This window comes from Alosa alosa, chromosome 5 (genome assembly GCF_017589495.1).
Source record: "Alosa alosa isolate M-15738 ecotype Scorff River chromosome 5, AALO_Geno_1.1, whole genome shotgun sequence".
NCBI classification, from domain to species: Eukaryota; Metazoa; Chordata; class Actinopteri; order Clupeiformes; family Clupeidae; genus Alosa; species Alosa alosa.
Window position 1 is genome coordinate 20,067,262 of NC_063193.1, and position 25,336 is coordinate 20,092,597.

The window sequence follows — 25,336 nt, forward strand, 5'->3', positions numbered from 1 at the left end:
AAATGCTGAAGAAAAACGAAAAGAGGAGTCTTTGAGTGGATTCAGCCTTTTAAAGACTACAATTTCATCAATTGTCTTTGGTATGAGTGATGTTTTTACAAAGAGTTTTTGTAAAATTTGTAAACATCTGTGAGTTTTGTGTTGTAATACAGTCAATGTAGCACCTTGTTTTTAGACTATACACAATATGTCCATTACTCCACAGCATTTGTCTTTTTTAATGAAAAAATACCAGATGCTCTTTATTTTTAGAGATTGCAATTTGTGTATAAGTTGTTTTGAAATGTTGTCACTTTTAAAAAAAAAAAAAACAGTTGATAAGTTCATACATACATATACATATGTTTGGATTTAAAATGGTTATTGTTTCACTTGTGGATTCTTCTGTATGTTCAGTGTAGAATTGCTGTTATCGGTCTCCAGAGAGTTTTCTGAATGGGCTGAAAAGCCCACTCACAGGAAGTGGTATATTGCCATTCTACTTTCGGATTGGTGGGTATTTGGGGCTCCCACTATTTAGCATAGAGGAATTCTCAGAAACCAGCTATGAGAAGAAAACTGAAAAGCATTTTAAAAAAATCTAATATTTAATTTCTGTTATCTTCTGTGCTGTTCAGTCTTTATCTAATGATCACATGAAAAAGGCCTTTCAGAAGCAATTAAACCCCCACTGCACCATAAATTAACTTTAACAATAATGAATGTCTCAACCATAGAACATAGGAAGTAGAACAATGGCCAGCTCTACAACACCCCTTTCCTGAACCTTTGGATCACAATCCCAAGCCCCCATTACTCTTTGTGTTGGTGCATGCTGACATTGAAATGAGAAGGGAGCAAATATTTCTAAAGGACAGGTTGTATTTGATCATAGTCCTCCAACACTCAGTATGGAAGGAGGGGGGACCTTGCCATACGGACGTTATATCGCTGGTGGGCAGGGCGATAGCAGCTGAGGGCTCTTATCTTCTCCTCCCATACCAAAACTCCTTACCAGCGAAATGCGGTGGCAAGTGTTACACAGTTGTACACTGGTGCATACGCATAGCCTTACGCCTGACCCCCTGCTGTAATCGCGATGACCCTATTGAGGCAGCTTAACCTTGAACATTTGCAAAAATCTTCTAGAGAAACTTTCCTTGAGCTACTCTATGTATAGCAGATTCTTTGAAAAAGAAATGGATAAAAATAAAGTTGACCTGGGAGAGTACTGACAAAGGTAGGATTTAAGGCAGGTATATTTTATCATTTGATAATTTCTGAATATTTAAATTATTGTCAGCATATTGTCATCATTTTTTTTTTACTCATGACTTCAGATCATATCTTTCTTAAATGAAATGTAGCCTAGTTTATAAATGGTTGTAAATTTAAGTTGTTACCACATATTCCAAAATAGACATGAGACTGTTTGTATGTGCTAAAAATAGGCTGCTATCATTATAACAGCTCTTGGACTGTAATAGCACATTCCTCTCTGCACGTTTTGATATGACGAGAATATACACTCCATACTCCAGATACGTGAAATATGCCAAAAGAACTGACAATGATAGACATTACCCTGAAACCACTAACACCAACATGTCCCTCAAACCCCCATCTGTGGAGACCCTAAGCATATAGGATCCCCGAGTCCGACACTACATGTAGTCATCTGCTTCAGCTAGTCTCTAGGAACACCACACAGGTCACTATCTAATGTCGGGAGTGCAAGTAACATGGATGTGTGATTGACAGAATCCTAAGATTAAAGAAGCATGGCATTGATGGGGACAGTGATCATGGCTTTTCTTCTGCATAGCACACCAAGTATTCTTAAAGGTAAGTTCCATACACCTGTATGTACGGAATTGTATATCCTACATATATATATATACATATACATATATAATATATATATATATATATCCCACTTCCTGGTCGGACGTAGAGGTGTTATTTGCCTTATGTGATAGCTCTTTTTTACATTTTAGACACAGAAGTGGCGGGTGATGTTTTCGATGTGTGTGTGACATGCCACCCCAACGCCACCTGTGATCTGAAGACAGATGGAAGTGGGGGCTATGCCTGTAACTGCATGTATGGCTTTGTCGGCAATGGAAGAACTCATTGTGAAGGTAGGTTCTTGAATATGTATGTGTAGCGATTTTGGATGATTAGCATTTTGTGCATTTTCTAATGAAACATGGCACTTTGACAGATCACTGTATTATGCCATAATTTATTCAGCATGTGAAAATGCAATGATTAGTAGTACAAAACAGCCAATTTTTTTAGAAAAGAAAGGAAGTTGTGAAACGTCAGGGTGTGTCTGCTTAACTTTTTTTTTCTTTAACCTCAACTGTCAACAAAGTGTTTCATCTCAGAGCATTAGGATACCAAGAACAGGAAACTTCCCACACCCTCTACCCGCCACTTGTGAAAACATAGTATTGTGAAAAATGAAGCAAGATTGCGTGCATGTGATGAAAGATTTTGTCACAGTTCCCATAATCAAACATCATGTTTTCTTTTTTAAATTCTGAGCCTCCCACCTAAAAATTGCAATAACATTGACTTGTGTAAAAGGACAATATTTAGATCTGCCATGTTCTTTATTGCACTTTACTGTCCAGGGGCTTTGTGCTTAAAATGATTCTTAGTGTTTCCATATACATTTAATAGACAAGGACGAATGCCAGATTGGTGCAAACTTCATCTGTGGGGATCATACAGCCTGTCACAACACCCATGGAAGTTACTATTGCACCTGTCTATCAGGATACGCTCCCACTAACAACATGCCCGTTTTCATTCCCAACGATGGCTCATATTGTCAAGGTACATTATGGTCAATGGGCGACCTGAAGAGCAAATTCAAATTTGCTAACACGTTTGTCTGGATTCACCCAGGCTATAAAAGCTAGTAAAAGTATTACAATGTGTCTGATACCATGCCCACAACAGCCCTGCAAATAAATGATATACTGTTTCTTTCGATCAGATATTGACGAATGTCAGGTTCAAGGTGTCTGTGGTGAGGGTGGTCTGTGTAGAAACACTGACGGAAATTTCGAGTGTGAATGTCAGATCGGGTACCATGTGAAGGGAGGAACTGTTCCGTTTCACCCTCACCGAGGAAAGGCCTTTTGTGAAGGTAATCGCCATCTCAATCTGTAAAGTAAACAAAATATTTTCACAAAATCAACTATCTGCTTACAAGGGAGCTACTGATGAATCATGAAGCAGCGTTTCATGTGTTTCAATTGCAGCTGTTGATTGTGGACCTCCACCTTCAGTCCCGCATGCTGTTCAGGTCTCAGTGCCGAACACTAGTTATAGGAGTGTAATCACCTATGGCTGTCAAACGGGGTTCCTATGGCAAAGAGGGGACAACTCATCCCTTTGCACGTCAGAAGGAAATTGGACAGGCCCGAGTCTTATTTGTGAAGGTAATGTCAGATTGTTTCCTCAAGATTTTTTCTTCTTCTTTGTGCTTTTTGTCTTATTTGTCTTATCTTCTCATATTTGTGAAACAATCACTCAATGATATTCAAGTGAACCTATGACTTTACAAAATACTGTGAGCTGATTTTTTCGCAAATATGTACACAAAGGAACAGTAGATGGTTAATGAACAGGCATAATCCCATTGTTGTCCTGTCGTAGAGGTCGACTGTGGTGAGCCCCCTGCTTTTCCGCACTCTAGTTTTATCTGGAAACACCAGACTAGAAACACCAGGATGGGAGCTGAGGTGCTTTATGAGTGTGAGGTGGGCTTTCATCATGTTGGACCTGCAAGCATAACAGTTTGCACAGCTGGTGGGCTCTGGAGCCACCCCAGTCTACAGTGTGAAGGTATATATATATACAGTAGTATACAGCATCACACTGGCAACAGTCTTTCATGAAGAGATCATGTTAGGGTTCCCCTGCATCGGTGCTGATTTCTTTTTGTGATGTTGGATATTTGAAATGGTGTAATATTGCTTCACTCATTTCCCTTATTGTCTCGTATCAGCGGTGACAGTGCTTAATAATACCTAATGATTTTCTTTCAGAAATAGTGTGTGGCAAGCCTGCTGCTGTGCCTAATTCACATATGTTGTGGAATAGAAACATCAGTGTTGGTACTAACGTGTTTTATAAATGCGCGGAGGGATATCACAAAATGGGTACTGGCAACATGTCAGTCTGTACTGAAAATGGATTATGGAGTGAAGTAACATTCACATGTGAAGGTATTTTTTCCTCTATTTTATTTTTTCCATCTGTGTGGTGGAAATATCATGTTCAAAATTCTCTTAGAACTACCGGTAAGAGATATTAACGGGCTGTAGATGGCTGTGGAAAAAAATTGAAACCCTGAGCTGAAAAGCACAGTGATACTCTTTGGAACGTTTTTGATTAATCAAAGGTGAACTGACATGTTTGGTCCTGATACTTTTCTCCTCAGTAATGACCTGTGGAGATCCACCTCGGCTGCCACACACTGGACAGGTGTGGAATGGCACCACAACGGTTGGCAGCAGTGTTCTATATTACTGTAATGGAGCGTTTTATTATGTGACAGGAACTAATGTTTCTGAATGTACTACTGACGGTTACTGGACAAAACCAACTGTAACTTGTAAAGGTAACAGTTTAAAGTTAATCTAGTTCATCTAATTTTGGTCATTTTTTATACAGTTTTTCAGACATTTTTGATATGGCCTAAAAGTCTTTTAAAAATAGATACCACTACCAGGCTATGCATCAGGCTATGATAGTCTTATTGAGTTTCAGTGGTATTTGTCCCTTTTGTTCTTTTCTATTGTGAATGCAACCCAAATACCAGTCTTTGCATTTGTACATATCACGTCTATTTCCCCCACAGAGATTAATTGTGGTGTCCCTCCTATCTGGCCACACACTCATGTGTTGTGGACTAAAGACACTCGTATGGGAGCTAAAGTATTTTATGAGTGTGATGTAGGATATTATAATGCAGGACCTGGAAATGTCTCAACTTGTACGGTTGATGGTGTATGGAGTCCACCATACATAGTTTGTCAAGGTATTGATGCAAGAGCTTTGTTTACTCTTCTGTCCTGTTGATTACATATTTGCTCTGTGTTATATGTCTAAAATATTTTTAAAAAACTTTTAAAAGTAATATAACTAACAGGCATAATGCATATTGTAGCATTGCTATCTATTGCTAAGATATTCTATCTTGACAGACATACCATGTGGAAATCCTCCTGCTATCCCCAACTCAAAGATAGTATGGGATCAAAACACCACATTTGGTGCTAAAGCATTTTATGAGTGTGAAACTGGATACAGAAACGTGGGTCTGGGAAATGTTTCGGTTTGTTCCACAAATGGACTGTGGTTGGAACCATCTTTGATATGTCAAGGTGATACAGCACAAGCTTGTTTTGAGTATCCTATTGTGCTTTCTGACCAACTTAATTAAATGTATCTAATTTAATTATTACACATATATACAGAGACCCTCAATTCACCAAGACACTTCCATAACCCCTTTCCTGGTTTCACCAAGCAGAAATCAGTTGCGGCCCACCACCAGTTATATCTCACACTGACATGCAGTGGGACAAAACAAGCAGATTGGGGAGTGTAGTTCAGTATACATGTAAAGATGGCTTTTACCAGGAAGGGGTGCAAAGCTTTTCGACTTGTACCCCTAGTGGAGAGTGGGGAATTGCCTCCATTCAATGCAAAGGTACAGACTAACATTCTATATATGTATCAGTATTCTTAGGAACTGATACTGTGATGCATTATATTCACAGATGGCAGGAATAGTATTTTAGGCTACACTTCACAAGTTATAAACAAATTGTATTATCTTTTATTTTCCCCCCACAGAGATTAATTGTGGTGTCCCTCCTATCTGGCCACACACTCTTGTTGTGTGGACTAAAGACACTCGTATGGGAGCTAAAGTATTTTATGAGTGTGATGTAGGATATTATAATGCAGGACCTGGAAATGTCTCAGTTTGTACAGTTGATGCTGTATGGAGCCCTCCTAATGTAGTTTGCAAAGGTACTGGTGCATGACTTCTGCTGTGATCTTTTGTTTGTTTGTTTGTTGTTGTTGTTGTTGTTATTTTACCATATACAGGGTAATCTACTGCTGTCAGTCTTCTTATTGATTTCTATCAGCGTTCAAACATTATATGCATAGTGTACTGTATAATTCCCATAAGATATTAATGTTTAATTGTTGCCAATTGTGTTCATTTCCTCTTCAACAGGTTGTGGTGGTGAAGAGAGTCCCTGTCATTATGTCAAATAGTATTTGATAATGTTCCATTCTAAAACCCTTTCTGTGCCCTGCTGCAGCGAGATGTGGGCATGTGCCTGAGCTAGCCCATGCAGATCTGGTGTGGGATAACGAGAGCATCGCCATTCACCGCTGTGCGGATGGATACTACGCCCACAGCGGACTCACTGTGTCTACCTGTGGGGTGGACGGGAGCTGGCAGGCTGCAACCCTGCAGTGCAGAGGTGGGATTTCAGCTTCTTGTGTGAGGAATGAACAAACACAGGCATGAATGTGTGGGACACCAGTAGAGACACCAGTAGAGCTGTGTTTTCCATTGTTTGTTGTAAGCTAATTTGAGCACATTTACCATTAACTGATGTGATTACTGGGGTAAGGATATCAAAGAATGTATTGAGATACCAGTAGTTTTCTTGACTCAAGATTACAAATAAAACATCTTTTTACTTACATGACGTTATTCTTTGACAGAAATCAGGTATGGAATCCGTCAGTTGGAAGTTTTTAATGAAAGATGTCTGCGCTGGCTCTCTGATGGAAAAAAGGAGGATTACAGAGTAAGTTTTTGCAATATACAGGTATATTATTATTCAATATTAAACATATAAAAAAAAACGTATCTGCAAAAGTATCAAAGCGTGAAATAGATCAGGCACAATGGTAGATTTCTTTGTCACAATCTTCTCACTATCCTGCATTATAATTCCATATTTTTGCACAGGTTATATTTGTTGGCAGTAGAGACTATCAAAAGCCATTTGTTGATAAAAGGAGGGAAGCCTTCAGCTCTCAACATCTTAGGCCTCATGTCTGCTTGAAACTGCTGCCAGCTACAAACTACACCATCAACATTACGGCTGTGCTAGCTAGATCCTCCACTGTTATCACAACCAACACCACAATCCCAGGTAACCTAAACCATGGCCTGAGGAATTATCACCTAGTTGTTTATTTGGTCCCCTTGTGGTGTGTTGCTGCTATAAGGTCATAAGATCAAGGGCTGGACATCTAGAGCATGAGCATCTATCCATTACTGATTTACATTTACTGTGATGTATACTGGTGTGTCTAGTAGTCTATACATGTGATTTTTTAAATGTTGCTTTCCTCTCATAGCTGCCCCAGTACCAGAGGTCATGTTTAGGGATGTTGAGGGACCACTGCCTTATCTTTGGGTGCATAGGTCTCACCACACTCTGGATCCAATCTGGTAAGAATTCAATCATATCTTATTCATTCTATCAATTCTAAATGTGTGACATTTGCTTATTTTGATAATAACAATCGGTGTTGCATCCTTCTTAAAGGGTTGTGTTTTCTTTTGTATTTAACAACACAATAAACTACCAACTGGCTTTTTTTACAGTCTGTACGAGGTGTTTGTGCTACCAGTAGAGGGCACTCTGGTGTTTGACTGCAACTCCCCCAAAAGTCCACATTTCCTCAAAGACAGCAGTTGCCATGGTGAATATGTGGCAGCTCAGATCCAAGTCAGAGATGTTGGAAATGTGCTGAACTTCACTGTTGGGGATGAACAACACTATGGAGAGTTTTACAATGCTCCGTTAGAGAATGGTAGAGATTACTACATCATATTGAGGACTACATGTCGGTGGGGACAGGTAAGAGATAGAGGCTGAAGTAATCCCTTACATTCAGAGTGTGAATTATGCAATAACAATTATGGGGAGGGGGGCTTTCGGTCAAGGTCTTATAATGTAACTCCACCATTATTACAATGCATTTGTCGTTTAGTCAGGATGCTCAGGATAGGCCTAGGGTTTCATGTCAATACATTTAAATGTTTGCTTGGTTTTAATAGCAGTAATCACTTTCTTTAAAGCTCCTAATCAGTTCTTTTTTGTGACATCTCCAGAGCAGTAAACACTCATGTGTCTTATGGGCCAAGGCAAGAGGTGAGTGGTTTAAAGCGTTGCTCTGTGTTTCTGTTTTACCTCTACGTATACTGTGAAATAGAAGTTTGCATGGGTAGTAGATGTGCCATAGGCCTTCATTATTTTTCCCCATACTATTTTAAGCTGAATTTAAGGGAATAATATCACAGTAGCCTATGCACTTATATCACAGTAGCCTATGCACTTATATCACAGTAGCCTATGCACTTATATCACAGTAGCCTATGCACTTATATCACAGTAAGTTGAAATTGTTGCTGTTTGTTGTTGTCTTTTTCTCAATGGAATTCTTTTCAGGGACATCCTACAGGATGAGGATGTCAGCTCTTGTGGTTTGCGGAACCATTTCATTCTTTGGCTTCGCTGTTCTTATAGGATATTTTTTTACTGGGTAAGAAGCACAGCTACATTATTTTACCCAGTTGGTTGTATCACAGTGGATCAAGGCCAAATACAAAGTATAATCTATTTTATCATCTTTGTCTTTCAGATATTTCAAGAATTGATTGCCGGTGCCATAAATTAAGACTTTACCTCATGTTTTTCTAGATGTTCCGGTTTAAATGTTTTTTTAAATGCATTTTTGAATAATATTTCATTAAAGAAACAAACAGATGTTGGTATTGTTGTCTTCATTAGGCCACACACTTTGCATTCCTCCACCCTCCAGTTTAGTTTTTGTTACATTTTGCTGTACTGGTTAAATTATTTTTTATCAATCTGCATATCTTACCTGAAGTAGGCTACCCTAATCTTGTTTTGAGAAACGGGCTACAAAACGGCATTGGTAGAATCAGAGAATGTCTAGGGCTCTGGTAGAATTCTGATTTGGCCGGTGGGAGACTTTAGAGGCTGCTCATAATCACGAGCGCACTGAGGGAGGAGGCACTGCTTCAGTTCAGAGTGATAATGCAGAGCTATAAATCCTGAACTATAATTAAATGAACTACAATGCAATGTATATCTAGGATTTGACATTCACTAGGTCGGGATTGTTATGGGTAATTAGTTTGTCCTTAGTAACCATACAGACAGCAAGAGGACTGAGCTGTTGATCTGAGTAATTTTGATAACAATGGCTAGCATGGCTAGCTTGCGCTAACGTCAGCCAACCTAGCTGTGTTGTCTAATATACTACAGACTGCACACAAGCCATCTGGAAGCTTATGTTTACTTAAAAGTGGTTCGTACTAGGTAAGTGAAACAAAAAACAAATAGTTGAAGTTCAGACTAAAGACAAAGTGCAGACTGATTTAGCTGTGTAGAATAATTAACTTAAAGTTAGCTGCTAACCCTGTGTTTATCCTTGTAGATAAGTGAGAATAACTTATCATTACCTGCCCACAAAACAAGATGTTTTCGGTATTGAAGTACAAGTCAATTGACTATGTGTTTGAGGTATGGTCATCTAGTCTTTGATCTCAAATAACTGTTTTTCAAAATCAGAAGCAGCTTCCAGCAGTAAAAGTCCTTTGTAATGAATTACTTCTCAATTTGAATAGGCCACAGCCAGGCGTAAATTAACATTAAGTTGCCTGGTTCTACCAATACCTTACAACCTCAACACTCAAGACATCTATCTTCACTGTGGTTCTCTACCTGATGATGCCTATCGAAAACCATGGATTCGAGGTTAGACTTCAGGAGGTTTAACACCAGCTTCTACAGATTTCATCCACAACGTGTTTTCTCAGAACTGACAAATTGGTTGCACTTCTCTATGACAGGAAACACAGTTTCCTCCAGCAGCCTGAACATGAAGGGATCGATAGTGGAAGAACTAAGATCTAAAACACTACCTATGGATTCTGTAGAAAAGTATGATGAAATTTAGATATTTGGCTATAGACATCACATTTGTTAAATAAATACAATAATACAGTGTTTTAATGTATACTTCATATATTTTGTATTTTCCCTATAAATTGATGGTGCAAATTAGAATGAGCGCTACTCACACTCTGAATGAAGCGGAAGCTTTGGAGATAGTCCCCAGCTCCAATCCTGCTTCCCAGGCCTATCCTGAGTTGGAGGAGATCCTTTGGCAGGTCACCCACAAAAAGAGTGAGGCTGATTTATCTTTAGTAGATGACTTCACCAAAGCCACAGGAAGTGACATGAGTGTGGGTCATGAAGGTAGGTATATATTTGTAAGTGTTACACTAGTGTAATAATTATCACACTATTAAGCAAACAAGTAGCAGGGTATTGACAGTTCATATCAATACATCCAAAGTAAATTAAGTACAGCCTGTTAAAAGTAAACAAAGTAAATTAAGGACAGCCTGTTATAAATGCATCTTGTAATATATATTTTAACATTAGTGGCATGATATATCTATAACATTTTGTTTTAGAGCTCCTGCTTGAGGAATCGCTGGGTAGCTCTCCTCTGCACCAGTTCAAGAAACACATGCCGACTTTAAGAGTCAAACTAAGCCGATTGAAAGCTGTGTTGGTGTCAGACCCACTACAAACTCCAGTGGGAGGTTCCCTGTCTGAGCATATGATTTTTGGGTATAGAGGAGATGTATATTTACCATGTATTTAATTGTAACCAAATGCTTTTTTCCCATCTGATGGTGAAAATATTTATAATTTTCAAAGGAGATGTGTGCCCTATGATGTCAGTTCATGTGGTGATACAAACAGCTCTCAGATGAGGTCAAGTGTTATAGAAGGGTTTAGCAAAGTGTCACCTCGGGATGAAGAGGTAGTCTGTTTATATGAATAACATATTGTATTTTTTACTCTTTTTTTACTGCATTTATTTCCTATCAGTGGACATTATCCACTTGCTGTATCACAAAATAATTTTTATAACAACAGCTTGAAAAAAGATATTCATTGATGTCTGGTTTTGCATGTGTTTTTACAGTCCTTAATGTTGCTTGAAGTGGAATCCTGCAGCATGCACAAAGAATCCTTCAGCACATCTCTAGCCTACCTTTCTAGTATTCTACAAGTAAGAAAAGAACCTGAGGGAGACCAGGTGTCTTTGGTGGAGATGCTTAAAAAAGGTGAGCTACCTGGAAATGAAACTTAAGTGCATTTATCAACTTTTGTCAGAACTCTGCTAGCATTGATCCTTTCCTTACAGTGACCCCAGCAGGTCAACAGGAAATGCATCATTTTAGAACCCTTGACGCTCCTAGTAACAGCTTGAATCCTCTCAACCCATTAGACCCAAAGACCCCAGGTATGTACTCTTCCCGCTCTTTTCAGCAAACACCATAGTTGTTGTCACACATTGTCAGCTGTTGATACAACATACAGCTTTGGTCCATGCTAAATCGTCACCATTTAGTTGGTGTCAATCGTCACCATTTGGTTGGTGTTGGTGGCACAGGCAGTTTTAAAGGAGTTGGTGGTAACACAGTGGTGTTACATTACATTACCTCACTGCTCCAAGTTGCTGGAGAGAAAAGTCATCTGATTATTGAATAAGTAAACAACAAATGTACACGATTGGATTTCACTATGCTCTAAAACCATACTCTAACCATTCACAATAAAGCATCGGTCACCTGTATTGCACTCTCTGGGTGGCTATACATCTCTGCCGTCTCCTCTCTCAGTGCCTCTTAGGCTGTACCCAGAGCTGGAGTTGGATGTACCCTTCTTCCCAGCTCGTGGCCCTGAGCGGCCTGAGCTGCGGTTGCCCAACAGTCACCTTCAACCGAAGCGTTTGCCCCCCGTCTACAGGCAGTAAGTCACCATGGATCTCCAGACAGAAAACATTGAAACACTGTGGCATAACTAAAATGTGTGCATTTACAAATAATTTCTCCTGATTAATGTGTGTTAAATGAAGAAATAACCCATCAGTCCTTGTGAAATAGGAAATGAATCATAACCTTACACCATACACATTAACTATGTCAGCATTGTAACCAATCAGAGTGGTGTCCCAAAGGCTCACTGTTTTTGCCACCAATTGTCTACCTCATTAGGTAAAAGACTGTTACAGGATGAAGGCCCCATGCTAATAATATTCTTGTGTGTCAGTTGGCTAGTGTCAGATGAGGAACGAGAGGAGGTAGAGCGGGTTCTGTGGTCCTCAGAGAAACAGCATAACGCCATAGGAGGTTTTCTTCTGGCTGGTACGTACTGACATGAACAGCCATCAGAAAACCATACTATGTGTAACACATTGTAAACTATACTTTAATTTCTGTTTGTGAAATGAAAACTGCATACCATTTTGTTTTCAGATCCTCCTAGTCTTGAGCGTTTTGAGAAGAACCAACCACTGACTGATGCCTTCAAGCTCTTGGGCATCTCAGCACCAAAACAAGACGTTGAACTCACTGGATTCCCTGAACAGCTCCAGTCTCTGGGAAAAGGCTGCGCTGAAATTCCAGAGGATATGACAGCTGAGCCACTCAGTATTGAGAAAAGGGATTTGGTTAAGCCGGAGGGCTTCACAGTGCTGTCAGGCTCAGAGATTGATGGTGAGTGTCTCCTCCAGGACTTCACGGGGGCCACTCTGCACACTACAAATAGATTGAGACTGATTTGTTTTTCAAAGCAAGTGGGAAATATATTGAATGGAAATTTTTAGATGATCAAAACTGTGTGTGATATGAAATATGCTGTTCATATGATAGAGCTGGACTGTATGCTTTATGGATGTTATATGACTTAATTTCAGATGTTCTGAGAGAAGTCTCTGGAAATGCGGGTTAGTATTTCTCCTCTATCTCTCCTTACTTACATGAAGAGATTTACAGTTGTTCTCCCACCTGCTCAAGGGGCAAGTGGAGGGGTAACTTTTTATTTAATATTCACTGAGATAAAGAAGTATACCTCGGGGAAGAGGCACAAACTAACCATTCATCCCTCTTAAAAGATGCTGATACTAAAGGTTCTCTCTCTCTCTCTCTCTCTCTCACTCCCTCTGCCCCCCACACTTTCTCTTTGTCTACATTCTATTAGGTAAATCCCCATTTCCTAATAATTCAGCGAAACCCACGCAGCCTCCCGCCACTTCTGTCCAGGGGAAGCGGCTAGCGGTACCCTCTCAGCAGGAGGATGGGACCACTGTGAAGAAACTCATCATGGAGAAGGTGGCGTGGCCCTCTGAGATCTCAAAGCCTGCCTGGGAGCGTGGGCACCAGAGAACGCCTCAAGGCACCCCGACCAAGAGAGAGGAGAGTGTGGCCAACTTCTCTACAGTGAGACACCCTCCAAAGGAGCTTCCCAGCAGAACTTCACCGCCCAAGCCAGTGACGCACTCTGACCTTTTGACATCTTTCATGATGCTCAGACAACAGCAGTGTATGCTGGAGTCTTCGGAGAAGACCAACTCCAGCCTGTCAAGTGCAGCAGGAGAAAAAAGTAGGTCCAAGCTCAAGCTCTCAGAGTAGGTCCAAGCTCTACTCTACTACTGTTTTCAGAGAGTTTATTTGGGCTCAGCCGTACTAGACAGAAGTCTTAGACTGATTCAGTATACAGCACAAAAAGCAATTCCATTTTCCATTATGCTCCAAGTCCCTTCGGTATGTCTCCACATAAATGGCAATCAGTAAACTGCTATAAATCATTTTTTTTTGCTATTGGAGATAATGGTAATCTGAGTGTATTGTGTTTAGATTTACAGGTAAAGAGGTTCACCAGCCAGAGACCCACAGAGCAGGTGAGGCCAGGTGAGGTCGGTCAGCCTCAGGTGACGGGGATGGCGTCCTCATCAGGCCCTCCAGAGAGAGGCAGCTCCTCCGTTGTCCAGGGAACCCATAGTATCACCTCTACAGGTCAGGCCATCAGAGCAAACACTCCTGTCGGTCAGACTAACAGAGCAAGTACTCCCATGACTTCAGATAGCAAAGATGGCAAGGCTGTGGCTCAGGAATCCACTGAGGGGGACAATAACAACAGCAGGGTCATACCTGTTCAGGCTACAGGTAAGTCACTCTGTTACTGTAAAGTCAAACGTCCCATACGGCATAAATAAAGATAGTATTATCGTGGTGATTCAATTTAGGAAATGCCTTTTATAGGTGACTTTTGTCACCTTGTATAGGTGATTTTTATTATTAGTGATGCAACTGTGTATCTGTTTGATGTGTGTGTGTGTGTGTTAATGTGTGTGTGTGTTCTTGTGTGTGTGTGTGCGTGTGTGTGTGTGTGTGTGTGTTCATATGTGTGTGAGTTCATGTGTGTGTGTGTGTGTGTGTGTGTCTGTTCATGTGTGTGTGTGTGTGTGTGTGTGTGTGTGTGTGTGTGTGTGTGTTCATATGTGTGTGTGTGTGTGTTTCATGTGTGTGTGTGTGTGTGTGTGTGTGTGTATGTGCATGTGTGTGTGTGTGTTCATTTGTATGTGTGTGTGTGTGTGTGTGTTCATGTGTGTGTGTGTGTGTGTGTGTGTGTGTGTGTGTGTGTGTGTATGTTCATGTGTGTGTGTTCATGTGTGTGTGTGTATGTTCATGTGTGTATGTTCATGTGCGTGTGTTCATGTGTGTGTGTGTGTGTGTGTGTTCATGTGTGTGTGTGTGTGTGTGTGTGTGTGTGTGTGTGTGTGTGTGTGTGCGTGTGTGTGTGTGTGTGTGTGTGTGCAGAGAGCCAGCTGCTGGCCCTGCGGGCGGTGCAGGTGGTGGGCGAGCCGTGCTTCTCTAGGGCGCTGGAGCTGGGCCTGAGTGCCACCGGTGGCTGCAGGGACTTCAGCAGCCTGGACACGGAGCGCAGCCACTTCCTGCTCAAACAGCAGCAGAAGCAGCTCTCCGTCATGCCAGGTCAGCACTGCATCTGTTAGCGCTGCAGCACTTAGCCAGTTATTTAGCATTCAGGTAACCTTTTCCCCAGTGGGGCTTTAGTGTTTAGGAACTTTCCCTTTCAAGTGAGAAACCGTATGCTTGCAGACAGCTTCCAATGTCCACAGTTGTTGCTCGGTGTCAACTGTTTCCTTGCCAAGAGTAGTGCCACTGTCCACGACCAGCTGTCTTTAGAAATGTGTGGTGTTGTCTGTTGTCTGAAGGCCTCTTAAGACTGAATGTGATAATGAGAGTAGTCCAACCTGTGTAAAGGTCATGTGATATATCTCTTATTTGGACTGATGATCTCTGTTCCACTTCAGGCCTGGAGCAGCTGTACGTGGAGGTGGCTTTGCTGCACACCCTCGTCACTGTGAAGGAGCTGGTGCTTCGGTGTGGAGTCACCAGAGCTTGTGGTCAGTGCACATGTGACGTTCAATACAATAAGGACAATTTTAATTAGTGTTTTAATCCTCATTATTTTCTGAAATATATCTTTAAGTTACCTGTACTTGTGTCTGTTTTAGGTGGTGCACATGTTTTTAAAATGTTGTTTTCAGTTGGAACGATGTAAAATGCTTTCTCACTGTCACCTGTTACTCAACACTGCTTGACATCATCAACTGTTCCTGCTGTGTCAGATTACCTGGCTAAGGCCAAAACTGCCCACGAGACAGATGTGTTAGACCTGCTGCACAAAAAGTACCTGATCTTGCAGTTCCACAGCCAGAAGAACCGGGAGCCAGACCCAAAACTCCTGGAGCTCCAGGATGTGATGAAATCATGGCTGCAGTCTGTTGACACTCAGCAGCCCCTTTCAAAAGTGAGCTTCCCTCCCAACCCTTTGATGAATTAACAAAATATTTTATTTCATATAGCATGTAGAAGTTCATGTTTTTTTTCTGTTGCTTATATGATGGTCAACTATTGAATTTACAAAATTATACAGTTATAAAGTATACAACATAAAATTACAGTTATTGAACATTTTAAAATATTTTTCTTTTGTTATGAGCAGGTGCTCTTACTGATTTCTAGCAACTCGGACTCTATGAGGACGCCGCTGATTGGAAGTCTTAGTGAGATATCAGGTGAGCCAGTCATAGCACTGGGACTAGAGCAGTGATTCTTAAACTAGGGGTCGCCAAAAACTTCCGTGGGGTCGCCAATTATTTTCTGTATTCAGTCTGAAATTATTATTAGGTGAAACAAAGGAAAATAATATTGGCCTTTTCTGCCTTTTTCTTATTTACATGCAGTTAAGAGAAGAGAGAGAAATGTTTTCGTCTTTCAACGAGATCTGGTTCAGCCTATGGGCTACTGGTCCGCTGATAGAAACAATGTAACTATCTGCTCCACTACGCAAACTCAACTTGTTCCCGCTATTTTAAGTAAAACAAAACAAAAGACATAGGTAGCCTACTAGCTAAAATGGACAGGTGGCTGCTTAAAAAATTGAACAAAAGCTCGGAAGTGCCATCTACTAGTGTGTCTACTCCGGGATCCTCAGATGGGACAAATCTACAGGCCGATGAGAATAAAAAAAAAAACTGGCCGGCTTTATCAGAAAGAATTTCTGAAATATGGATTCACTTGCCAAGTTAAAGATAACCTTGACCACCCACAATGTGTGATTTGGCGCGCATGTTCTGGCTAATGAGAGCTTAAAACCTGTCAAAATGAAACGACATCTCAAAATACAGATGTCGGCTCAGCAAATCTCTGTGTCAGCCGTGATGCAGCATTCCTCCTAGAATTAACTTGCTATGTTCACGGAAGCATGCCCACCCTTCCCATTGAAATTGTTAAAGATAGTAAACCAGAAAAGGGAAATAAAAAAATATTGTTATTGTTATCGCCATAAATATAATTAATGTAACGCTGTAGGCCTAATGCTGCAGGCTATGTGTGTGTGCGTGCTTTGGCAGCGCGCCGCCACGCCTTTATAGCCTGATCTGATATGGTGGCAGCCTACACTTGTTTAATCGCGGATTGTTTGGTTTTCTCGGTTCTTGTTCATATGGAGTAAATAAACAAATGACTTTGCTTTCGAGGTTTTGCTTGATTTAGTTGTTAACGTTTGAGGGGGGTATTTGAGTAAGGACTTAGAATGGGTTTGGGGAAAGTGGGGTCGCCAGACCTCGTCATACTTTTTTGTGGGGTCGCCAGACAAAAAGTTTAAGAACCACTGGACTAGAGGACACGTCTGTTGTACAGGAATGGTATGATTATCCAACAGTGATTATCTGACAGTATAAGGCAGTGAGGTGATGGGGATGAGTTGTTATCTCCTGCAGGAGAGGGTGTGGTGGACGCAGTTGTGTCTGAAGAAAACTGCTGGCAGGTGGATGGCAAGAAGGTGTTGAACAGGTGAGTCTTCAACTGCACCATCAGACCTCTTAACAATTAGCCCGCCTAACACAGTTACATTGCGGCAATGTTGTGAGCATGTACGGCAGTGGTCGCAGCAACGTGGTTGGATAATGTCGTGGCTACGCACGTTTGTGAATCGTCTGGACGTTGTGGCTACGTCTTACTGGTCCATTCCTGTCATAGATACAGTATATACAGTACATGTGTTCTCTACAGACATTTACACATGATGCAAAGTTCTACTGGAGTTAACGCTGACGTCTCTTGTGTCCCCGTCTCGCCCAGCCTGAGGCGTAGCAGCTGGGTGGTGGTGTGCAGCCAGCACCTGGGTCCTGACTTTCCCTGGCACGCCTTCTCTGTGGTGGTGGAGTACGACAGCCTGGGCCACACGCCCTGGCCCTCCATCTGCAGGGAGAGGAACATCAGCTATGTTACCTTCGCCACCGTCACCCCTGCCTCTGGTCAGGGTCAAAGCTGATCTTAACCAGTTCAGACCAGATTGGTATTGTTGTTGTCACAGTGCCTTGTGGAGAGGTCATGGTGTGACAAGAGGCAGCATTTGAGCCCTGTGTCAATATTTGGCTCTGGAGTGTTGGAAGGACTCAAAGGATCTGTATGATTAAGATGCTTATAAGTCAGTGCTAAAATGTCTTTGTGTCTTCCTGTTTTGTGTTTTACTGATTTTGTTAATGAATGAAAAGCATCTATGAATCTAACTCAAATCAATCTGACAATCAGTATTTTTCTGGAGTTCATTCCAGAGTATTCCACGATTGCATATTAGGCTTAGATACAGTTAAATGAAAAGAAACATTGTAGCACACTATTGTACAGAGTATATGTTTGAGATTTTGGTTTGTGCTTTTGTTCATGTTGAACGGGACAGACCCCACAGCCCCCCCATCTTCATCAACTAATCTGGAGAGAATCCCTTTCACGCTGTTTGTGACTGAAGGTCTGCTGGATCGCTCATCTTTACTGCAGACCCTGGAGTCCGTGTGAGTGTCTGTCCTATTTAGACAGTCTGTGGTGTCTACAAATCTGTCTGTGGTGTCCACTTCAAATTTGCATTCAGTTCAGTCTCCACTATCCAAACACAAAAGCGATTAAGCTGAAGGACACCTAAATGTCAGCCATGTGCCCGATATCTACATTATTACATGAACAAGTACGCCTCAAACGTTTAATTAGCCAACAGAAACGAACCCACAGTACAAGTAGCCACCCCTATTGGTTGTTTTTGTAATTTTCTTAGATTGACCCCTGTGTTTTTGATCGCTAAATTCCCGCAGGTATAACCTGACCATGATAGAAAGGAGCCACTCTCCCTCGCTGAAGATGCTCGGGGGAGCTCATCAATATGCTGTGATTACAGTCGACGAGAGCACCGCGGTGCTCCTGCAGGTCATTGAGATTAATGACTTTCTGTTGGCGCTCGGCTCTGGGTGGTCGCCAGAGAGGGGGTGTCACGTTAATGAAGTTTATCGACCTTCTGCCCGCTGGATTTTCTTTTCTCTTGTAGTGTGGCTCTTCCCTCGGCATTTATGAACAGTCCCTGTTTGACTGTTGATTTAGTTTTGTGTTTTTGTGTGAATATATGTGTGTGTTAGTATGTCTATAATGTATCTTAGTGTAAGACAGTATACTCATATCTTGTCTGTGTATTTGCCTGTGTGCATATGTTGTGCATTTACAGGTACTTACTAGTGTGTGTGTGTGTGTGTGTGTGTGTGTGTGTGTGTGTGTGTGTGTGTGTGTGTGTGTTCATGCATTCTTATGTGTGTCTCACGTCTGTGTGTGTGTGTGTTTGTGTGTGTGTGTGTGTGTGTGTGTGTGTGTGTGTGTGTGTGTGTGTGTGCGTGTGTGTGTGTGTGTGTGTGTGTTCATGCATTCTTATGTGTGTCTCACGTCTGTGTGTGTGTGTGTGTGTGTGTGTGTGTGTGTGTGTGTATGTGTGTGTGTGTGTGTGTGTGTGTGTGTATGTGTGTATGTGTGTGTGTGTGTGTGTGTGTGTGTGTGTGTGTGATCAGGAGGTGGACGAGCTGGCGATGGAGCGAGCGAGTGAGCGGGTGGTGATGCGTTTGATCGCCCTCTCCCTGCAATACAGCTGCTGTTGGCTCCTCCTGCATTGCCCCAGCGCCCGCTACTCATGGTGACACACACACACACACACACACACACACACACACACACACACACACACAAACACACACACACACACACACAGGCACATTCACTACCTTATCACTGCAAGCTCAGACTCATCATCATTAGACTCATTTTCACTCCGTATGGATTTCTGCCTGCAAAATAAGTTACATACTGAGCCATTCTCCAATGTGAATTATTACTATCCATAGTATTTCCTCAATGTGTATGGAGTCCTAGTGAGTTTGTTTTATTTTGAGATTTCATTCAGTACTGATGATGTAAGTGATTACTTGTCATATTCAGTGTGTGTCTTAGCCATTTGGGGATTTGGCTCATGATGTGGGCATATATCTGGCCACAGGTTTTAGGAGCTGCCTTCTACACATTCTCCCAGTAGGTTCTACTGCTATAATGCTGTGAATAAGTGTCAGTGGTTGTACTTTTCTTCTGTTTCACTAGCTTCTCTGTGCAAATTTTGACCAACTTGGCATTAATCTACTCAGCTGTGGTACTCTTTGGAATGAAGTCTGAAGAATTCAACGTCAAGGTACACAATTGAGCTGCAAGACACTGTTCTCTAAAATCTGAAATGTCATGTGATTCACCTTTTTTAAATGCATACGTTCTCTAAGGTTTTGGTCGTATCAGAGGAGGAGGATATTGCCAGATGGATTTACCAGATAGCCCATCACAGCATGATGTCATCAGAGGCCGACCCTCAGAGTTATCTGGACAGAGAGTGGCTATCTGTGCTGCCCTCACAGGTACACAGGGCTGTCAGCACTGCTCTCTTTATCACTAAGGCCATCTGCTACAAAGCCAGGGTTAAATGGACATTCTACACACACACACACACACACACACACACACACACACACACACACACACACACACACACACACACACACACACACACACACACACACACACCATTAGAGGCAGAGTTAAATAGCTGTTACTCCTTGGAGAAGTCGCCAGTTAAAGGCACCATCAGTGAATCTAAGCAATGTCTAACAGATTCAGCAAATCTATCTTCACAATCTGTTAGCTCTCCCTTTTATGAGCACACCACTGTAGAAAAAAAGGTACACAGCCGTGACTCTGTACACTGAGGGGAAATGGAACAGAAGTTTGGGGAGGGGATTGGTGAGTTCACTCTCTGGTGTTCTGTTGGTGTTTGGGTCAAATGTCAACGAATATGATGTCATTCAGAATCGCTGACGGTATCTTTAAAGTATGATTTAGGCTTGGTGTCTACACTGTCATTGGTATCTTGTCTAAAGCTGACCACACTAATACAATGTCAGCTCACTTCTCTTTTACAGTAAGTTACAGTTCCTTTTCACAATTAGTCAATAATTAAATGCATCTGGTCACGAATCGGAACAGTACATTATATTTAGTCATTAAATAAAAGCTCCTGTTCAGAGACCATTGGAGAAATGCAATTAAGCCTGTACATAGCAACTAGGTTTAATAATGTATTGTGTTCTGTGCTGCTGGTTGCAGGATGAGGGTTGTCTGATGCGTTTCCCCAGTGTAAGTCCGCTGGTGGCCCAGATCATGCTGAAGAGGGCCCCCTCCCTGCACTGGCTCCTGGGAGCCTCCCTCACAGAGCTCCAGCAGCTGCTGCCTGAGGTCCCTCACAAAGTCATCAAGGTGCCCACCCCCTCCGTACCACATAAACAACTACACACACTGTACAGGGTTCCCACGGGTCATGGAATTTCTGGAATATCATAGAATTTTGGAAAGTCTATTCCAGACATGGAAAATCAGGGAATTGTATCATTTTTGGTGCAAAGTCATGGAATATCAGGGGATTTTGTTGCAGCAGTTTAAAACCTACTTGCCAAAATACATATTTCCACGCAAATTTTCCACGCAAAATTGGTGTATACCTGGTTATTAGATGTACTGCTTGCTTGAGTAGGCCAACTTTGTTTATTCAATGCCCATTTATTCATTTCCCGCTCTAGAAAAAGTAAAAGATTCTTGAACGCTATGGCTGCTCTGAAATCATTGGTCGGTATATTGTACCATTCATTATATAGTCATGGAAATTCATGGAAAGTCATGGAAATTCATTTTTTTTGTCAGGGAAAGTCCGGGAAAAGTCATGGAATTTTACATTTAATTTAGAGTGGGAACCCTGATTGTACATCCTAATGGCACTTAAACAATGATGTCCATCAAGGAATCCGTAGTTTTCTTTAGAACTAGTCTAGTGTGAACACAGACTCAATAGCCCTATTTTCTGTTCTCAGCTCTTCACAGACACCACAGGTCTGTATCCTCTGAGCTCCCCTGCTCCCCAGTCTGACCCCGTGCCTGACCCCGAGCCCCAGACCCAGCTCCCTCAGACGGGGCGGGCCAGCACACAGGACCCCTGGGCTTCAGCTGTCCAACCGCAGGCGTCCCTCTACAGCCACAGTCCCCAGCAAGATGCCCTCTTCCACAAGACTTCCAGTGCTGGTCAGAGCGATGCCCTCTTCCACAAGACTTCCAGTGCTGGTCAGAGCGATGCCCTCTTCCACAAGACTTCCAGTGCTGGTCAGGGCGATGCCCTCTTTCATAAGAAAGAGGAATGTGAACAAGCAGGGAGTTCTACAGCCGGTCAGAGTGATGCATTCTCCTACAAGACACAGGATTGGGGGCAAGTAGGGAATTCCTGTGCTGGTCAGAGTGATGCCATATTCCACAGGAAAGATGTCTGGGGGCAATCAGGAGCAGGTCAAACCAATGCTGTTTTCCATAGGAATGAGGATTGGGAGCAAACAGGGAATTCCCCTGCCGGTCAGACTGATGCACATTTCCATAGGAACGAGGATTGGGGGCAAGCAAGGAGTTCTTCAGAAGTTCAGAGTGATGCCTATTTCCACAGAAAAGAGGATTGGGGGCAAAAAGAAGCCAGTCAGGCCGATGCCTTTTTTCACCAGACACCGGATTGGGGGCAAACAGGGAATTCCACTGGACGTCAGAGGGATGTCTTTTCCCACAAGACACAGGATTGGGGGAAAACTGGGAATTCCGATCTGACTGATGCCTTTTTCCAGTGGAAAAATGATAGGGGGCAAACAGAGAATGCCAGGGCTCGTCAGAGTCATGATGTCTTCCACAAGAAAGATATTTGGGAGAAACCAGGGTATTCCAATGCAAGTCAGGCTGATCCATTTTTCCAAAGGAAAGAGGATTGGGGGCATAAAGAAACAGGTAAGACTGATGATGTCTTCCGCAGCAGAGATGATTGGGGGCAGACAGGGAATTCCTGTGCCGTTCCAAGCAATGATGTCTTCCGCAGCAGAGATGATTGGGGGCAGACAAGGGAATTCCTGCGCTGTTCCGAGCAATGATGTCTTCCGCAGTAAAGTGGATTGGAGGCAAACAGGGAGCACTGGACTACATTTGAGCAGCAGCTCTTTCAGTCCTACTCCAGCAGCAACAGCAACACCTCCAGCTCCACAGGGCTTCCAGCATAAACGCTGGCACATGGACGTCAAAGAGAACAAGTTCATCCCACGCACAAAACAAGCACGTGATTGGACGTTGAGGATTTCACCAAAGGAGACTTATTCGATAAGGGAAACACAAACCACAAGCCCGTTTGAGAGAAGCTTTGCCAGTGGGCACCAACCTTCGCCGTACTTCCATAGTCAGATGCCCGCTGCCATACCCTGTGGCCCGACCCACAGCATCGCCTCGTCCCCGGTGTCGCGTTGGACGGGCAAACTGATCTCCGAGGCCTACCGCGTCACACCGGTACGGCAGCACGCCAGGGGGCGCGAGGGCTGAGCAGGACAGGAAGAGGAGAGCGGGGATATCTCCACTGGAGAGCCCAGCCTCAGGTGAGACCGCAGGCACCTCTCATGGAGAGTAACAGCTCACAGGCTTGGGTGTGCCGCTGTTGATAAGAGTCGAGAGAGGTCTTACAGAAGGTGGTAAGCTGACTTGGCAAAACTTGCAGAAACTTACAGACAGTGGAATTTGATCATGTTTATGAACAGGATGGTCTGAGTTTGCAAGCTGGAGCTTTAGTCTGTCATCAGCATACACAGAAGCAAAAGTGCTTCCTGGTGCAATTTTTAGGTTTAATTATATTGAATTGAAGAGGATTCTGTTCATTCTCTGCATGAGGATTTTGTGCATGTTTCAGGCCTATTGTGACAAGTATAAATGATTAAATAGGATATTATGGACTTAAAAAATGAACACTGTGAAGTGTAAGGGTCAGAATTACATAAATATAATTCTAGAGACTTTAATTTTGGGTGACAAAAAACTACATATTGCTACTTGAAAATGTATTGCCTAACTTTCTCATTGATGTTTTTATCTAATGTTTTGTAAGTTGCTTTGGACAGAAGTGTCTGTCAAATACCGTAACTCTATAAAATAGTGCCCTCAGACGTTAATTTAATTGAAATTATACATCTATAATAATCACTGGAATACATGACAAACAGGAAACCTTGTGGTCCTCTCCAAGTGATGTTTGATCATTTCAGTATTTGCATTATTTCATTATGTCAAGTCAGAGTGGTGGTTGGGGTCATTTGACTCCTAGAGAGAAACTTTGCCAACATTTGGCCGCTTTTCAGTTTTGTTTACTGAGGCAGGTGCTTCATTTTCTTATTTCAGGATTCCCACAAACCAAGAAGGGAAAGCTGTTCTATGAGAAGGTTCCTGGCAGAAGTGATGGACAGACAAGACTGAGGTTTTTCTGACTTTTATCTTCTATCTGATTTGGATCCTTCCTCCCTGTTAGAGGTTATTTAACATATTCTATGCATACAATTTCATTCACAAAAAGGTGGACACTCAATAAAACATTTTTGTTCCAGCCACAGTGATTGTATAGTATTTATTATATTTATTCAAATAGATGTTTACCCTTAATCCCTAAACAGAATAATCTTTAGATAAAAATGTTACTTATTGAAATTATTAATAGCTGTTTTTATTGTCATGTATGTGATATAAGACGTATATTAATTTTGGGTGGATGTTATCTGTGATTTGTACAGTGCCAATCTGTATTGTTCTCAATCTTGTGCTCATCAATATTTATGATGTTTATTGTGAGAGTATATGTGCTTTTGTTTTTTAAATATATTTATGATATTTATTGTGAGGGTATACTGTATGTATGTTTTTGAAAAATATGTATGATTGTTGTGAGAGTATACTGTAAGTACATTTTTGAAAATATTTATGATGATTATTGTGAGAGTATGACAAAAATAGATACAGCTAACCTCTAACAGCTGACATGATCAAAACGCTTAAAATAAATGACAACATATAATGTGTGGTCAACACAGGTACCTCTGTCCAGATCTCCTTTTTTGACTGCTTTCTGTGGTAACTTTTCCCTGCTTGTTTTTAAACTGTATTTTCACCTTTTTTACTCCAGCAAGTGAAACGCCGTATCGTTTTTTTTTTACAATTGCTACTGTCAGCGGCATGCGTCAGCCCTGGACAAACAGCGTTTTATTGGGCCATATCCTCCTGACTGGTTGACCCCTGGCCTTTTCTCCTGGGCTGCCATGTCCCTCACACATCTATACGTCCAGTGCACGGAGGGGCCAAGCAGGTGGCCGACCGCACAGTGTTTATGTAAGGAGCAGTATCAGAACAATAGGAACACCATTGTGTTTACAAACAATGATGGACTTTCTATTCTCTCTCTCTCTTTCTCTCTCTCTGTCTCTCCTTCAGCAAACTGCAAATAGCTCACCGTTTTGTGAGGTAGGGATCGTGTGGTGGCCACTCATTTAAATTTGAATGAGAGGTAGTAGGGTAACTATTCTGCATAGAAAAATGAGAATTCGTATGCATTTAAGAAAGCTGTTAAAATTAGAATTGAAT

At 41.9% G+C, this 25,336-nt stretch overlaps 2 protein-coding genes across 7 annotated transcripts; both read left to right on the forward strand.

The window, feature by feature from the left end:
* Positions 1–717: 717 nt before the first annotated feature.
* susd1 (sushi domain containing 1) lies at positions 718–8,810 on the forward strand. Of its 5 annotated transcripts, none has more exons than XM_048243898.1 (21): positions 718–1,231; positions 1,741–1,824; positions 1,977–2,120; positions 2,668–2,823; positions 2,987–3,139; positions 3,255–3,434; positions 3,652–3,840; positions 4,044–4,223; positions 4,439–4,618; positions 4,859–5,038; positions 5,205–5,384; positions 5,534–5,713; positions 5,860–6,039; positions 6,339–6,503; positions 6,751–6,836; positions 7,001–7,187; positions 7,396–7,489; positions 7,646–7,901; positions 8,156–8,195; positions 8,493–8,586; positions 8,686–8,810. In XM_048243898.1, exons 2-21 carry the CDS (start codon positions 1,761–1,763, stop codon positions 8,699–8,701), a joined length of 2,904 nt encoding a protein of 967 aa, XP_048099855.1. In that variant the 5' UTR covers positions 718–1,231; positions 1,741–1,760; the 3' UTR covers positions 8,702–8,810. The 5 variants fall into 5 exon arrangements, with proteins under 5 accessions (XP_048099855.1, XP_048099853.1, XP_048099856.1 ...); XM_048243896.1 differs by having other exon boundaries at positions 718–1,219; XM_048243899.1 differs by lacking the exon at positions 5,534–5,713 and having other exon boundaries at positions 720–1,219.
* A 237-nt stretch (positions 8,811–9,047) lies between these two features.
* Positions 9,048–24,699, forward strand: LOC125295223 (protein shortage in chiasmata 1 ortholog). 2 transcript variants are annotated; one of them, XM_048244470.1, is made up of 30 exons: positions 9,048–9,389; positions 9,508–9,593; positions 9,698–9,827; positions 9,923–10,013; positions 10,138–10,331; positions 10,553–10,712; positions 10,803–10,908; positions 11,074–11,215; positions 11,296–11,394; positions 11,774–11,903; positions 12,204–12,298; positions 12,410–12,649; positions 12,850–12,879; positions 13,134–13,535; positions 13,790–14,098; positions 14,753–14,926; positions 15,268–15,360; positions 15,586–15,767; positions 15,963–16,035; positions 17,242–17,314; positions 17,603–17,778; positions 18,204–18,315; positions 18,610–18,721; positions 19,348–19,469; positions 19,928–20,015; positions 20,101–20,232; positions 20,978–21,127; positions 21,736–21,943; positions 21,983–23,313; positions 24,107–24,699. In XM_048244470.1, exons 2-29 carry the CDS (start codon positions 9,549–9,551, stop codon positions 22,819–22,821), a joined length of 4,707 nt encoding a protein of 1,568 aa, XP_048100427.1. In that variant the 5' UTR covers positions 9,048–9,389; positions 9,508–9,548; the 3' UTR covers positions 22,822–23,313; positions 24,107–24,699. The 2 variants fall into 2 exon arrangements, with proteins under 2 accessions (XP_048100427.1, XP_048100426.1); XM_048244469.1 differs by having other exon boundaries at positions 21,736–23,313.
* The last annotated feature ends 637 nt before the right edge of the window (positions 24,700–25,336 follow it).

Coding starts and splice junctions, on each gene's coding strand:
- LOC125295223 (XM_048244469.1), top strand. CDS start 9,549: ATGTTTTCGGTATTGAAGTACAAGTCAATTGACTATGTGTTTGAG. Junction 12,650..12,849: donor GTCAGGCTCAGAGATTGATG/GTGAGTGTCTCC, acceptor ACTTAATTTCAG/ATGTTCTGAGAGAAGTCTCT. Junction 17,779..18,203: donor CACCGTCACCCCTGCCTCTG/GTCAGGGTCAAA, acceptor TGAACGGGACAG/ACCCCACAGCCCCCCCATCT.
- susd1 (XM_048243898.1), top strand. CDS start 1,761: ATGGCATTGATGGGGACAGTGATCATGGCTTTTCTTCTGCATAGCACA. Junction 3,435..3,651: donor CCCGAGTCTTATTTGTGAAG/GTAATGTCAGAT, acceptor GTCCTGTCGTAG/AGGTCGACTGTGGTGAGCCC. Junction 5,714..5,859: donor TGCCTCCATTCAATGCAAAG/GTACAGACTAAC, acceptor TTCCCCCCACAG/AGATTAATTGTGGTGTCCCT.